We start from the raw sequence: 15,321 nt of genomic DNA, 5'->3' as shown, positions 1-15,321 counted from the left end.
TCCGGGCCACCTCCCCTCCTCCTCTCCGCCCCCCCGGCCCCCTCCCCCTGCGCGGGTCGCCCCTGGCTCTCGCGCCTCCAGCTGAAGGCCGCGGCCCCTGCCCCTTCGGGTGAAGAGGCGCTGCTTCTTTCTGACATGGTGCAGAGCGGAGGAAGGAGAGCAATGGCGCCGTGACACTCCGCTGCCGCCACCGCGGGCCCGGGGCGGGCCGAGGGGGCCGATCGGCGGAGGCGGGGCGCGGGCCGAAGTCGAGGTATCCGGGGGGCGGCGGAGCAAAGGCTCGGCGACCGCGCCTGTCGGGGACTCGGGGAAACCCAAACGGCGCCCTGTCCTTTTCTAGAGCGATCGGTCCTGGAGCTCCGAGTTGAGCATTTCGGGTCCAAGTGGAGAGCGAGGCGGGGGCGCGGTGGGCCGCTAGCGAACTCCAGGGCAGAACGGGCTGCCCCCCAGCTCCTGAGTCCTGGTTACCCTCCAAGAGGATCTTATCCTTTCGTTGGTGAGGGTTCTGCCGTCTCCCGTTGGGGTTTGTTTACTTTCTTTCCCTGGGTCGCTCCCCTATGTAGACTGATTCTATGCTTCTTTCCCTTCCCCATGGTTCTAGTGACGGAGAAGATAGCTCGTTGAGCTGGAACCCCACAGGTCACCAATAAAAATGAAGGTAAGTGAAGTCAGCGCTGCTCTGAACCTCGTGCCCTGGACACTGCCTGTCGTGAGGCTGCTGCTGTGGAATGTCATTTTATTTTTTTATTTTTTTTTGCTACTCAAAATTGATTCCTCTACTAAGCAGCGCTTTCTGAAAAGGAGATCGTATTGAATGAGTGAGAAATGATCATTGTGCCTAAATGCAGTCAGTTCGGCCCCTCTCCGAAGCGATAGCACTTTGGAAAGGCTGTGGCAGCCTTTCCATTGTTGTCCATTGGGCTAGTATTTTTAAGCACTTCCTGTGTTGGCAGCAACCTTTGCAGAAGTAAAGCTTTTGTCCTGCTTTGGTTCTTTGGGGAATTTTTTAAAATTTTTATTTTTCCCCAGTGCCAATGCGATTTGCTAAGGAAAGAATATGTGGATTGTGTAAGAGAGATATCATTTCTGCTGGGGATAAAGTGAAATTCTGTGGCTAAAATATTTGAAGGTGAATTGAAACTAATAGTGTAATTCAATTGTTATAATATTTTTAAACATATATTCAACCTAAAAATATATATATTCTTCTGAAGACAACTAATATTTAAACTTCGTATGTGATATTTAAAGGAAACTGAAGGTATAGCAATCAGTCTGTAGTGCTGTGGCATTAAGTATTGCAGGTCAGATACATACTTGCCAAAATATTTTTTTCAATTTGCATTTGTAAATGCACTGACTTTAAAAGATACTTGATCCCTTAGTCATTTACTGTTTCAATGTATTAAACTCTGAAATATATCATTTTCCCAAATTTTCTCTTGCTTTTCTCCTCAAAGTGACATATGTAACCTTCTTTAATGTTACTTGGGAAAACTGGAAAATGGAAATCATTTTGGACTTAAAAGTATTTGTTTTAAGTTACAATGTAACCTTTGCACTTGGCAACGTTAAATCAAGTTTGTATGGATACACTTAACTTTGAAAAAAATAGGTAAAATGACAGATTAGATAGGAATCATTCTGTTACTGTCGAGATTAAAATGAATCTTAGAATAAAATTTCTCACACCTTTCAATGTGTCATTCTTATCGTGGTCATTGGCTAAAAATAGTCTTTTCTCATTAAAGCTTATTATTTTTTTTACATTTACCAAGAAGATTAGTGTGGTAGACTAGGTAGGTATGGCTATAAGTCTTGAATCATCAGTTCATATCTCTGCATTCATCAGCTGAATTTAGACTTAAACATTTAAAATGCAGCTTTTAGCTAAGGATTTTTTTCAAACAATCTTATCAAAGGATTGGCTTCATTTATCTATACGTTACCTTTATGTAGCTATATTAATAAACATTTAATTATGTATTGTTAGTGTTAATTTTAATAGCAATATTTCTTTTAATTTGAAAAGAAAATTTTCTGGAGGCCATAATTGAATAACTTAAAGTTTTATGAGACATTTAATATGCATGTACTTATACTTTTCCAGTTTTTTCTTATTTTTAATAAATAAGTTGTAGAATTATTGAAACATTTTGTATCTGGAGAATAAAACATTATTATATTTCCCTACTGATACTTCCCAGTTACAGTATAAAATGTTTTGTGTTATCAGGATATAATTTATAAAAAAAAAATTATTAATAATTATAGTGCTTTGGGGTATTTTAAATCAATGATATTAATGATATTAATGGTATTAACCAAATAGTATTAATGTTCTTAGTACTTTAAACACAGAACCTTTTAATGAGTCTTGAAGTTAGAGGAGGGAAAAGTAGTGAAATTCACATTTTATGTTCCTTTCCTCAGGCGGGGGATGAGCCTGCCTACCTGACAGTGGGAACAGATGTCAGTGCCAAGTACCGGGGTGCCTTCTGTGAGGCAAAAATTAAGACTGTGAAAAGGCTGGTAAAAGTTAAGGTAATTTTTTTTTTAAATGCAACAGCTTTATTAACTCTGGAGTGAAGAAAGTTAGGGAGGGGGAAACTAGAAATCAGCATTTTATTTATTGAACCATTACTTATTGAGTCACAATTAAGTGAAAACACTGTTTTATCTAAACCTACAGGAAAAACACATTAAGATTTGAGAAATAAAGAACTCAAAATGAGAAATTATTCCAAAATGCTTCTATGAAAATACTATGTCCATAATACTTCTTTTCATTTGGATCTTTCCTATTTGTGGTGTCATGCTTGCTTAGGCTATAATCTGTTTGCTCCTTTTTTATAATTTTCATGCTGAGACAATTTCATGTAGTTAGGAAAAACAATACAGTGAGAATTATGTTTTCAAGATAGCATTAAAAATAATTTAGGAATTTTATTTTTTAGATGCTTTGATGACCAGGAAAAAAGTTAACACATTGTTCCCGTGCAATATTTGGAAATATAGAAACATACTGAAGGATTAATACCTATAGCTTACCTCTCAAATACTAACATTAACATTTTTTGTTTCCTTATAGTAATTCTCCTGTATAAATGTTTTTAATAATTTTAGTTATTTAGATTACTAAAGTAATTCATGCTTATTACAAACATTTTTAACATTTTAGATTGATGTAATAAAGTTCATGAAAGTTATATTGGATACTATAAAGAGATTTGATGTGGTCTACCAAGTGATGTGCATATCGTAATAGTGGTGTTGTCATCATTATTGGATCATGCTGTACTTTCAGTTTTGCAATTTTCTTTTCACTTACATATCTGATCTTTTCCTATAAAAATTAAGCACCATGAAAGGAAGGAATGTTTGACTTTTCTATCCTCAGCACCTAAAGAGGTGTCTGACAGAGTGTGCACTCAAAATATGTTGAATGAATAAATGAACTAGAGCAGTGACTCTCTAACTGTGGCCCTGGACCAACAGCATCATACTCACTTGGAAACCTGTTTAAAATGAAACAAATGGGGATATGGTCTAGTGATTGTGTTTTAACAAGCCCTGCAAGTGTTTCTGATGCATGTTTAAGTTTAAGAACTAGAAGGATATGTTTTGTTTGGTGGATAAGTAGATTTACCTAAGATTGTTATAAAATTTGTTTATATTTTGATCTGCCAGTGAAACTTCAAATGTTATTAGGATATCATTTGACATTAATTTCTTCTTTGTTTCATATAGTATTTTTACTCTGTCAGCTAGACAGGATTTGATTACTAAATATTTACTTGGAATTCTTTGAGAATTTAAACTTTTTTGTTAGTATTGTGGCTCTTTGTTCAATTTAAAATCAATACTTTGATTGTTTGGGGAGGTCTAAGCAAACATTACCTAGAATTAGAACTAGAATTAGAAATTTTGTATTTGGGTACTTTATTTAGATGGTTACCCTGTGTATTTAGGAGAATCTGTAGTAGAAAAGAGTACTTATTTAGAACTAAATTATGTATCATGATTATTATTCAGGTTTACTTAATAAAGGCCCCAGAAAGTTCTGGTTTTAATTTATCTTAATGTAGGCAGTAAAGTTGATATTGTTTTTTGTATACTTGGTGACAGAACCTTTTATGATTTCTTGATAGAAAGCAATGAAGACAGTTTTAAGCTTTTACAATAATCACTACAGATTATAAATCTTCTATAGTTCATTAATTCAGCAAACATTTATTAAGTGCCTGTAATATGTATGACATTTGCCAGCTGCTGGGGGTCTAGTGATGAAGGAGGACTCTAGCCTTCAAGGAACTCAGTTAATGAGAGACAACATAAATATAAGACAATGTAATAACTATTATAACAGAAGTAACCACAGGATGCATAAAGACATTGTTGTTACAGTGTTACCATAAATATATTGTTTAAAGAGTAACATGAATTATTACGCAAAATATTTTTCAGGTACTCCTGAAACAGGACAATACTACACAATTGGTGCAAGATGACCAAGTAAAAGGTCCTTTAAGAGTACGTATATTCTACAGTTTAAAATCTGAAATGACGTCTGTGGCCATGCCACCCTGAGCAAGCCCGATCCTGTCTGATCTCGGAAGCTAAGCAGGGTCAGGCCTGGTTAGTACTTGGATGGGAGACCACCAAGAAAGACTGGGTGCTATATGCATAATTAAAATAATAATAAAATACAATCTGAAATGGTGAATTATAAATTCATACAATAACTTATTGAATTTTACATCTGTAGATACAATTTTAAATTTTTATAAGAATGTTATTCAGGAAACAAATACAAATGAAATGTTATGTAGTTAGTATAAATTATGATTTACAATGGCTGTTGAGAATGGTAAACATCTTACAAAAGTTAATTTAATATATAAACAAGAGTTTTCAGCCACTTTTGGTTTTGAATTCGTGGATCGAATGCTTCATTTTGTTTTTTACCTGTTGCCACACATGTTTATCTTGCTAAGTAATGTACTAATATCATAAGTCTGAGTCTCCTGTTGTTATAAGATTACTTACCAAGTAAACTATGTTGACTTCATAATTCAATTTAATAAATACCTATATTATGTTTTCCATCCATTTCTCGCCACATGTTTATGTAATAAATCTTTGTTATGTCAGCGTATCGCTTTGGTTAATATCTGATATACAAAGGTCTGGAAGCTGAAAGAAGGTCAGCTGGTCCACCCCTCTCTCTCCAGGGGAACCTTTATTGAAAAGGTCCCTGAAATACAAATGCTGAATTCAATATCTCTGTGAAAGAAAATTGAAGCTATTTTTGCTGTGTCTTACGGTTTTTCGGTTCTTATGTTCTGCAGTTTTCTTGAAGACAGTGTGTTACAGTAAAAGCTCTAAAGTAAGATTTAAGAGACTGTGTTCTCATCGTCATCCTGGATTCTGCAAATTAGTTTTCTTTCTGAACCACAATTTCCAATAGGTAGAATAGGGGTAATAATGGGTACCGTACTCCAAAGTGTTTTGGAGCACAAATTGCGTGATAAATATGTGAGCACTATAAATAATAAAGGTCTAAGCCAATATAAGGTAAAATTATCATAAGTATCCTTTTTTTTTTTTTTTTTTTTGACAACCTGAGTCATGTAGTTGGTGGGAATTATTTGGTTTGTTTAAATTTGGTAATTAAATTTTAATTTTATATTTTAGGTTGGAGCTATTGTTGAAACAAGGACATCTGATGGATCCTTTCAGGAAGCTATTATCAGCAAGTTGACAGATGCTAGTTGGTATACTGTGGGTAAGTAGTTAACTAGTAATTTATGCCATAGGATTTGATTTGTAAATATACTGCATCATTATGTTGGCAGAGAAATATGTATTCCTTCTTGTCAATTTACTTGATATAGTTGGCTAAGATTTTAATGACTCCTTGCTGGTAACAAAAATAATTCTCTCATAGTAATTTGGCCACTTGTGGCTATTTCATTCAAGAAAGTTCTTTTTTAGATTACCTTGATATTTCTTTTTCAAGAAAGTTAAATTATATGGTTTTCTTCCATAAGAAAAGTCAGTATAACTTAATATTGTAAACAGTCAGACTTTTTAACCCTTTCTGTAATTATAATTAAAATTATATAGTTGCAATCTTTTATTCTGTAATTATAAATAAAATTACATAGTTGCTGTTGGTTTTATATAAGGGTAATATAGTTGTTACCACAGAATTTACAGACTAAAAGTCAGACCAGAATAGATTCAAGCCTAGGTAACTATAGCTTAATTTTTTATTTTTGATACAGTGAAGGCTCTGTTAGTAACACCTTTCAAGAAAGACATATGCTACTAATGTGAGTGCATTCTTAACGTTATACTGGCTTTAACAAACTTTACTGTAGTGAGTAGTAACAAGTGTCATAATAATGTAAATTAAAACTTAAATGTAGTACTTACATAGTTTCTGTCATTATGTTGATGAGAATAAAACAATTATTTCTAAACAATTATTCTTCCCAGTACTTTCAAACTGCACAATCCTCTGGATAACATCCAATCCTTTGTTTCACACTGAACATCTATAGCATTGTTTGGTTTTTATATTATGTCTTGGTGTAAACAGTATATTGATAGTGTCGTGGTTTCCTTGTAGAAGGAAAAGAAATGGCCTTTTAGATTTTCTTTTAGTTTATTTGATTTGTTGCTTTGGGTAAAAATTATTCATCTCCAGTTGATGTTCAGAGCTGTGAAGAACACAATTTTGGTTGAAAACTATATTTCCTTTGTCTTACTCTGTGGTTTATAATAGTACTAGTAGTGACTTACTGTATGTAATTACTATTTTCTAATCATTTTCATTCTTCTTGGACCTCCTAGAAGTTGGTATTGGTTCACAATGATCTATTATTCTGATCTACATATTTTTAGAAAGCTTAGTTGTAGCTATGGGTAGTTAGACATTTAAAAACTAAGCTAATGTTAACTCTTAAGAGATTAATTAAATACAATCTTGCTATATTAAACAAGGCAGTGGTAAAAATTACAGGAATTGTGTGCAGAAATCATAAGAAATTATATGATACATGTTCAAAAACTAACACTGCATCCTATTTGGTACTTAATATTGAGGTTGCATACATAGCACTTGCGTAGTTTTACCGATATGCTTCTGCGGAAGCAGTACTTTTCAGGTTTTCACATTCTGGGTTTCCAGACCCCCAAATAATCCTTCAATTATGAATAGGACTCTCTATCCTTTACATGAATAGCATTTTATCATTTCTAAAAACTAGTTGCTACTGAGCATTCCCTGTAGCGATTTTCTGTGATAGATAATTACAGACGAAATGTATAATTTTTTTTCTCAAAGAGCTTAGAATTGTAATTGCATATAATTCATATATCAAGCATTAGTGTACATAAGAATCACTTAGTGTTTAAAAAAATCAGATTTGGGACCCTAAATTTCTCCAATTTAGTAGTTTTGAGTGGCATTCCAAGAATCTTTTTTTTTTTTTAAGCCTACAGCACCTGGCATTCCCCGGTGGTCTCCCATCCAAGTCCTAACCAGGCCTAACCCTGCTTAGCTTCTGAGATCAGATGGGATCGGGTGCGTCGAAGAATCTTTTTACATGCGCAATGGCTGAGTCTAACACACTTTTAAAACACAGTACTTCAAGAAACAGACTTATTTGGGAGAAAAACTCAAAATATTTAAAATTTTTGTATCTACATAATGAGACAGAGTGACCTATAAAAGTTAAGATGTTGAGAGGAACTATTCACTTAAGTATACTCATTATAGTACTCTACTGAGAAGAACGTTTAGGTATTGAAGGATGTAGACTGCATAAAGAATGATTGGAATATAACGATTTTAAAAGATGGCAAAATAAAATGTGTGATCTCTCAAAGGTCAAAAACTTTCTATATTTTTCTTTGAGTACCTACTACCTGTTGGGTTTAATTGCTCTTTTCTGGAATTTTTCTTGATTTCTAGTTCCTACCAAAGTATTGTGTAAGTAGAATCAGAAAGTTATACAAAGTATAAATGTTCTTCGTGACTTTTTTTTAAGAGATCTTGAAATTATGTCAGACTATTAAAAATGAAACAAAGGAGAATACCATACTGCTGGTTGGGATCAAATAGGAGTTAACGATCATTGGTAATCAAGTGTTAGCAATGAGTCAGTGACATTAACTCCTTATGTAATATAGATATTAATTTTTCCTGTTATGACTGAATAATCAATCTAGAAAGAGATTATTGATGTAATGTGACTCAATTTTTAAAAATTGAATACTATGCCCTCTAGTGTTGAATAATAAATAGCTCCAGCTCATGGATATTTTTGTTTATTTTTTGAGCCTTGGAAATATTTCCTCTTCCTATCATAAAACAGTGCTTCCTAGCATAATTTATTTATTTGGCAGCTTTTATCCTTGCATTAAAGATAAAGAATCTATAATGTGTGGAACTGTGTTGTTACCTGTCCAGTCATTCAAAAGGTATCAAAATTGGGATTAGAATCAAATCTTCACGTGACTGTTGCCATTAACTCCTGGTAAATACAACTGTCAGTCTAAAACTTCTGCTTTTTTGGAATATAAAAACAGCACCTTGAATTTGAAAAATAAGGAAAATACCAAGGAAAGAAATTGTCACTAATTTTAGTCATTTACATATAAAATGTACATATACATCATATATCAAGTTTAACACTAAAATCTCTTTGATCATTTATAGATTTTTGTTACATTATACTTAAGAGACAAATTTTTTTATGCCTTGTAGTTATTACTTTGCACATCAGTTGTATCAGAGCTCATGGAAGTTCTAATTAATGGAATTGAAGCTTAGATTAAACTGGTAAATGAACTGACTTTTTTAGAATGTGCTGCAGGCTTATTCTCAGGCTTTTAATTTAGTTAGAACCTCTTATTACAAATGTTTTTATAACTAAAATCAACCACAAAATGTTTTCAAAACCAGGTGATTATTCCATTGACTCAAAAATCATTCCTTAAGAAAAAAGTACTAAGCAACAAAGAAATCTATTCCATAAGACTTAGCTTTCTCATGATATTCTGTTAATATAATTAGACATTTGAGTGTTAATTTCTTAAGTTTCCAAATTCTTGAAGATTTTGATCTTAGCTGGTGAGGGACTTTTATAGTTCTCACAAATAATTTTATAAGTAACAGAACTATTGGTTTTACCTAGGGTATACTTATATTTTTAATTTTAAAGTTCTTACTCCATTATATGAAATATTTTGTTAATCAAAACTGTGATATACAAACAATGATACTTGTTTTTCCAAAATCAGAATTCTTGACATCCTCCCATGTTTATTTTATTCCTCTGCTTCATACCTATTTATTATGCATTTTGATCTTCCCTTAACTAAATTGTAGCTCATTGGTTAACCTTCTGATTTTCAATTTCTTTATAAAAGGAAGATAGTGATTCCTGCTTTGCAGAGGCTGCTGTGAGGATCAGGACATGGTAGAATCTTAATAAGTCATAGCCAGTTACATATTGGGTAAATAAAATTACTTTACTGTTATTATCTTACTATCCTCCAGCACCTAACAAAATTTATGATAATGGATAGATCTTTTGTATTTAGTAGTTAGATTAGATCCTTGTTGCTTTTGTTTCTTTGAATTTTAACAGTTTGGGGTTAGGCTTGTATATTTGTTTGCTTTGGCATGATTTTGCCTGGTATAATTAATGTTAATCAACAGAGTGTCAGCTTTATTATTTTTCTCAAATTAGGCTTTAGTATTTATACGTAATATAATGACAGAGATACTACTTTTGTAACATCTGTTTTGTTGCATTCAGTGAATGATCTATTCAAATCTCATTTTTGGCAAGTATAAGAAATTTCATTAAATCACTAAATACTAATAGTCTGACTTTTTTTGGCATGCTATAGTATACATCAGAGGTCCACAACCTTTGGGCCTTGGACCGGTACTGATCCATGGCCTGTTAGGAACTATGCCACACAGTAGGCGGTGACCGGCGGGCTAGCAAGCAATGCTTCATCTGTATTTGCAGCCACTCCCCAGCACTAGCATCACCACCTCAGCTCCACCTCAGATCATCAGGCCTTAGATTCTCATAGGAGCACTGGTCCCTGGTGCAAAAAGGTTGAGAACTGCTGGATCTTGAACTGAAAAGAAGCTACATTTACTATATTCACCAGTGAATTATTTCACTCTTATTAAAATTCCAGTCACTCTTCAATGCCTACAATTTTGTGCTCTTTTAGATGACACTTCTAACATGGAAGTTACAGAGACAACTTCTTATGGATGGCATTTCTTCATGCTTTTGGTAATCAGGGATGTCATGATTAATAGGACCACTATGTTGTTGAGTTTTCTATTTGTCTTTCAGAAAATCTTGAGAAATTACATGGCTAACAAACTTGTATAAAGTACTCAAATACATACCTTTGAATAGTTTTATGAATTAAAAAACGTCTTATACTGTTTTTCTTATTTAGTTGAAGTTGGAAGGGTTCCTGTGAAAAGCTGAAAAATTGTTGTTTGCACCACAGTCTTTTGAGAAGTTCCTTTGGTTTTTACATTATTTCAACTCATGGTAAAATATGACAAAGAAATGAATTTTTTCATTCAAAAATAATCGAAGTGATTATTTTCAAAAGCAAGAACTTAAGTGTATTAAATCATCAAAATTTCTCAGAACATTTTGATTTGGAACTGCCATCAATTAATAATAAAACACTGTGGAAAAGATTTTGTTGCGTAAATTTGATATTATTAATTGCTCTTACATTCTCATTTTTCTCCCTCACACCTCCACTTAAATTTGTGTATATGTGAGTATGTATGTGTGCGTCCAATGTCACTATCTTTAATATTGTAGGCATTAAGGAAAATTGGAACTTTTAAGATTTTATTTTTTAGTATATTTATGGACATTAATACTAATGTGAAGAATTATTTTAAGTTTGGTATAATTTTTATTTATTTTTTATTATTTTTTTTAACACCTACAGCACCCAGTCTTCCTTGGTGGTCTCCTATCCAAGTACTAACCAGGCCCAACCCTGCTTAGCTTTCTAGATCAGATAAGATCGGGTCTGTTCAGGGTGGCATGGCCGTAGATGATTTTGAACTTTTAAAAGAACAGTGATTTATTCTTTAGACTCGACACCATATAAACCATTTTGATATAAATGTTTAGAGCACTGTTAATCAAATATAGATTAGTGATGTAATTGTTGGAGGATGTTGTGTTTTATCCTGTCATGGTGTCTGTGTTGGTCATTAATTTCTGTAATGACAATGTATAAAACAGCTTTTGTGGAATCATTATGGTTCTTTGAATATGTGCTTCAGGAGCTCTTGTCTCTGTAGTCTTCTGCATGTAAGAGAATCTAAACTAGATGTACTTAAGAAAAAGAAATGACTGAGGTAGGTAAGTTTTGAAGTTGAGTGCTCTTATGTAATTAAGTTTCCAGCATGAAAAAAACAAGTTTATGATTTGATGGCAAAGTGTTTGCTAATAAAACAACCCTTTTTAAAAATGCAGGGTTGTGTCTACGGCCATGCCACCCTGAATGTGCCAGATCTCGTCTGATCTCAGAAGCTAAGCAGGGTCAGGCCTGGTTAGTACTTGGATGGGAGACCACCTAGGAATACCAGGTGCTGTAGGCATTAAAAAAAAAAGCAGGTTTGTAATTACATAGATAACAAGGTAAAAGATCTACGATACTATTAAATCAAGGTAATGTCAAATTTTCTCTTATTAACACTAACCTATTCTGGTAAAATGGAAAAACATATAGAATTATGAAAAGCAAGATTAAATCTTAAAATAACCATTTTTGTATATATATGCTTTCCTGTGTATATGATTTTCATAGGACGTACAAACATGTTTATACGTTTAAGTATCTGAGGTAAGGATTCCATCTTCTTATATTTTATTTTTTCATAATCCTGGGCAATCAGGTGTCTTCCAAGAATATTTTCTTTTTAATAAGCTTCGTAAATGTTAGATGTTAAAAATCAGTACATTTCTGAAAAATCAAACCTATAAAATTATCAAAATAATATAGTTATATGGTGAATATTAGTTGCTAATTATTAAATTCCTTACCCCTCTTTCCTTAAATATTTGAACAGAGTTTTCAAGTAGTATGATTTTTTAAAATTTATTTAGTTTCAAATATACAGTGCATTGCTTAGACATCTATATAGTTTGTAAAACGATCTCCCCATTGTTCCCTCCCTCCCCTAACCCTCTACCTAGCCAACATATTAATGCTAACTGCATTCCCTATGCCATGCTCCCCATCCCTGTGATCATCCATCAGCTACTAATTTGTACTTCTTTAACCCTTCACCCCATTCTCCCAGCCCCTCAAACCCCCCTCTGTCTTCAAACTGTCCACTATATTTGTGAGTCTGTTTTTGATTATTTTGTTCTTTTTATTCCTTAGATTCCGCATATAAGTGAAATCATATAGTGTTTATCTTTCTCTGTCTGACTTAAATACCTTCTAGGTCCATCAGAGTGAAATCTTTTTCCATCTCCTTCCTTTTAATCTGTGTGTGTCTTTTAATCTGAAGTGAGTCTTTTGTAGGAAGCATATGTCGGTAGCTTTGCTGGATAAAGTATCCTCAATTGTAGATCTGGGTCTTCATCCTGTCAAATATTTTTTGCCAAGCCCTTCTGTCCTACATAGTTTCTTTTGGAAATCAGCTGCCAGTCTTATGGGTGTTCTCTTATAAATAATTATCTGTTTTTCTCTTGCTGCTTTTAATGTTCTTTCTTTGTATTTATTAACCTTTGGCATTTTAATTATGATATGTCTTGGTGTGGGCCTCTTTGGATCCCTGATTTTTGGAATTCTCTGAGCTTCCAGTGGTTTTATGTCCATTTCCTTCACCAAGATAGGGAAGTTTTCTGTCATTATTTCTTCAAACAGCTGTTCAACATCTTGATTTTCTTCAGTTATGCCAATCAGACGGATATTTGGACCCTTAAAAGTGTCCCATGTGCTCCTTAAATTATTTTTATAGTCTTGGCATTGTATCTCTTGCCATTCTGATTGAGGGTCCTTAGCTTTCCTGTCCTCTAGATAGGGCATTTGATCCTTTTCTTTATTCACTTTGTTTATTTCTTTGTTTATTCCATTTAATATACTTCTCATCTAAGATAATGTGTTCTTCATTTCAGAATGGTTCCCTTTTATAATTTCCATTTCCATTCCATGTTTTATTTTGTTTTTTATCTTTGTTGAAGTTCTCTACACTTCCCAAAAGTTCATTGAGCATCTTTATAACCAGTGTTTTGAACTCTGCATCTGTTAAGATTACTTGACTCTATTATATCTGGATCTCTGTTCTGTTCTCTCATATGACTTCTACTTCTTTGTCTTCCCATTTTGAGTGTCTTTCCATGTCTGTTTCTATGTACTAAGCAAAGTCCCTAAGTCTCCCAGTTTATTAGTGTGGATTTGTGAAGTTGGTATCTGTCCAGTGGCACAATCCTGAGAGGGATTCAGCAGGCCAGATTTAGCCCAAGCCTTTACCGCTCCAGGATCACCTGTTAAGATTCAGCAAGCAATCCACAGATACTGTGCTTATAGTTACCTCAAAAGGCCACACCGGAAACCAAGGCCAGCTGCCTCCAGTGTGAGTCTAGGTGCTGCTCAGCAAGGAGCACCTGACTCGCTGAGGATAAACCTGAATGTGGCTTGGGTGGAGCTGCAAGTTGGGGGAGGCGGGGTTTTAGGGAATCTTCTGGGCGGAGCGACCTCTGTTATCCAGTTTGATGATGTCATGGCTGGCGCAGTGTCACGCTCACTGGTAGGAGGGGTGGGCTCAACAGGGAATAATGGATAACACCGGCACTTCTCTACAGAGCAAGTTTCTCCTCGGCCTTCACTCTGACAATGTCTCCCTGTAAGTCTCTGGTACCCCCTGCATGCAGCCTAATCGGCTCTGGTGCTCAGAGCGAGCAGGGCCATCACCGTGAAAATCCACTTGCAGATGCGGCCCCTTTAAGAGGCGTCTACTGCTGCCGCTGCCGCTGCCGCAGCCTCCATCTCACTCAATCCCTGGAGACTGGGCAGCCCCATGTCCTCGCCCCTTCCTACCTTCTGCCGTTACAGGGTGATTCTTTGTATTTATTCCTAGTTGTATGGCTTGTTCCTCTAGATCCCAGGCGATTTTTCCTTGCTGTTGCTCCAGTTTACGTCACAACTTTGATTTGGTCGCCAGAGGAGTGAACGGAGCCTCTATCATCTGCGCCATTTTTTTTTGGTCTCCCTCTCAAGTAGTAGGATTTTTTTTTTTTTTAAATGTAGAAAAAGTAAAAACTTTTATAAGAAAGCTTCCATGCAATTATGACTTATTTTTTAAAAAAATTTTTAAAAACCATCTTTATGTTTCCTTGTTTCAATTTTTATTTCTAAACTTCTTACATCCTCTTCTACCAAAAGAAAATTTAATTTTATGACTTTAGAATTTGGCAGCCAGTATTTCTACTATGGTAGGTTATCATATAAATAAGTAGAAGCAGTAGGATAATCCAACAGCGTTATCAGTTTCTGTAAGTTAGAGATGTTCCATTGATGACTTAAGAAAAAACCCATAACACTTTTTTCAAAACCAGGTTTTGCTCATTATTCTAGGAGTAAAGGTAATTTAATATCTATGCTTCGACTTTATTGCTAATGGTTTAAAGAAGGTGGTTTAGTAGTGATAGAAATTGAAAAAGTGAATGGAGACACTTAAGCACTTGGGGCACCCATCTAACCTGTGTTTTTTAGGTATCGATAAAATGAAAAATGTGATATGTACATTTTAAAAGGTTTTGCAAAACAACAAATAATGGTTCTTACAAATATTAGTTAAGCACCAGATAAATAGCAATAATTGCATTCTGTGCAGTTAACTTTTTATTCAATGAGCATAAATTCTCTTTATTTTTGCTTATTGTAGTGTTCGATGATGGTGATGAGAGAACATTGCGACGCACCTCACTTTGTCTAAAAGGAGAAAGACATTTTGCTGAGAGTGAGGTAGGGTGACACTGATTCTTTGGGTTGAACAAAGGCTACTAATGTAGAGGCAAATGTGATTTAATTTGTCTGTTTCTTATTCAGACACTTGACCAGCTTCCACTAACAAATCCAGAGCATTTTGGAACTCCTGTAATTGCAAAGAAGACAAACAGAGGAAGGAGATCCTCTCTTCCTGTGTGAGTGTTTTTATATACAATAACATTACAGTTATTATGCCATTGAATTTATGACTTTTCTAAAGATAGCAAATTTGGGTAA

At 34.4% G+C, this 15,321-nt stretch overlaps 1 protein-coding gene, 1 non-coding gene and 2 pseudogenes across 6 annotated transcripts in view; 3 read left to right on the top strand and 1 right to left on the bottom strand.

The window, feature by feature from the left end:
• Nucleotides 1–15,321, top strand: part of ARID4A (AT-rich interaction domain 4A) — a 55,970-nt gene that overhangs the window by 866 nt on the left and 39,783 nt on the right. For 2 of the 5 annotated variants that reach the window (XM_006920138.3, XM_015596021.2), the window contains exons 2-7: nucleotides 602–658; nucleotides 2,434–2,544; nucleotides 4,468–4,533; nucleotides 5,698–5,788; nucleotides 14,981–15,060; nucleotides 15,145–15,239. In XM_006920138.3, the coding sequence (XP_006920200.1) occupies nucleotides 653–658; nucleotides 2,434–2,544; nucleotides 4,468–4,533; nucleotides 5,698–5,788; nucleotides 14,981–15,060; nucleotides 15,145–15,239 (449 nt within the window). In that variant the 5' untranslated portion in view covers nucleotides 602–652. Of the gene's footprint in view, nucleotides 1–81; nucleotides 254–340; nucleotides 497–601; nucleotides 659–2,433; nucleotides 2,545–4,467; nucleotides 4,534–5,697; nucleotides 5,789–14,980; nucleotides 15,061–15,144; nucleotides 15,240–15,321 lie in introns of those variants that run through there. The other 3 variants (XM_015596023.2, XM_025038816.1, XM_025038817.1) reach the window with 3 other exon arrangements.
• LOC112469790 lies at nucleotides 4,569–4,687 on the top strand (annotated as a pseudogene).
• LOC112469741 lies at nucleotides 11,014–11,132 on the bottom strand (annotated as a pseudogene).
• On the top strand, nucleotides 11,565–11,683 carry LOC112469714. The gene has a single exon (XR_003042723.1). It is a non-coding gene; the product is annotated as a 5S ribosomal RNA (ribosomal RNA).

Source organism: Pteropus alecto, unplaced genomic scaffold (genome assembly GCF_000325575.1).
Source record: "Pteropus alecto unplaced genomic scaffold, ASM32557v1 scaffold86, whole genome shotgun sequence".
NCBI lineage: Eukaryota > Metazoa > Chordata > Mammalia > Chiroptera > Pteropodidae > Pteropus > Pteropus alecto.
Note: the sequence above shows the minus strand (reverse complement) of the source record. Positions and strands in the feature narration are given on the sequence as shown.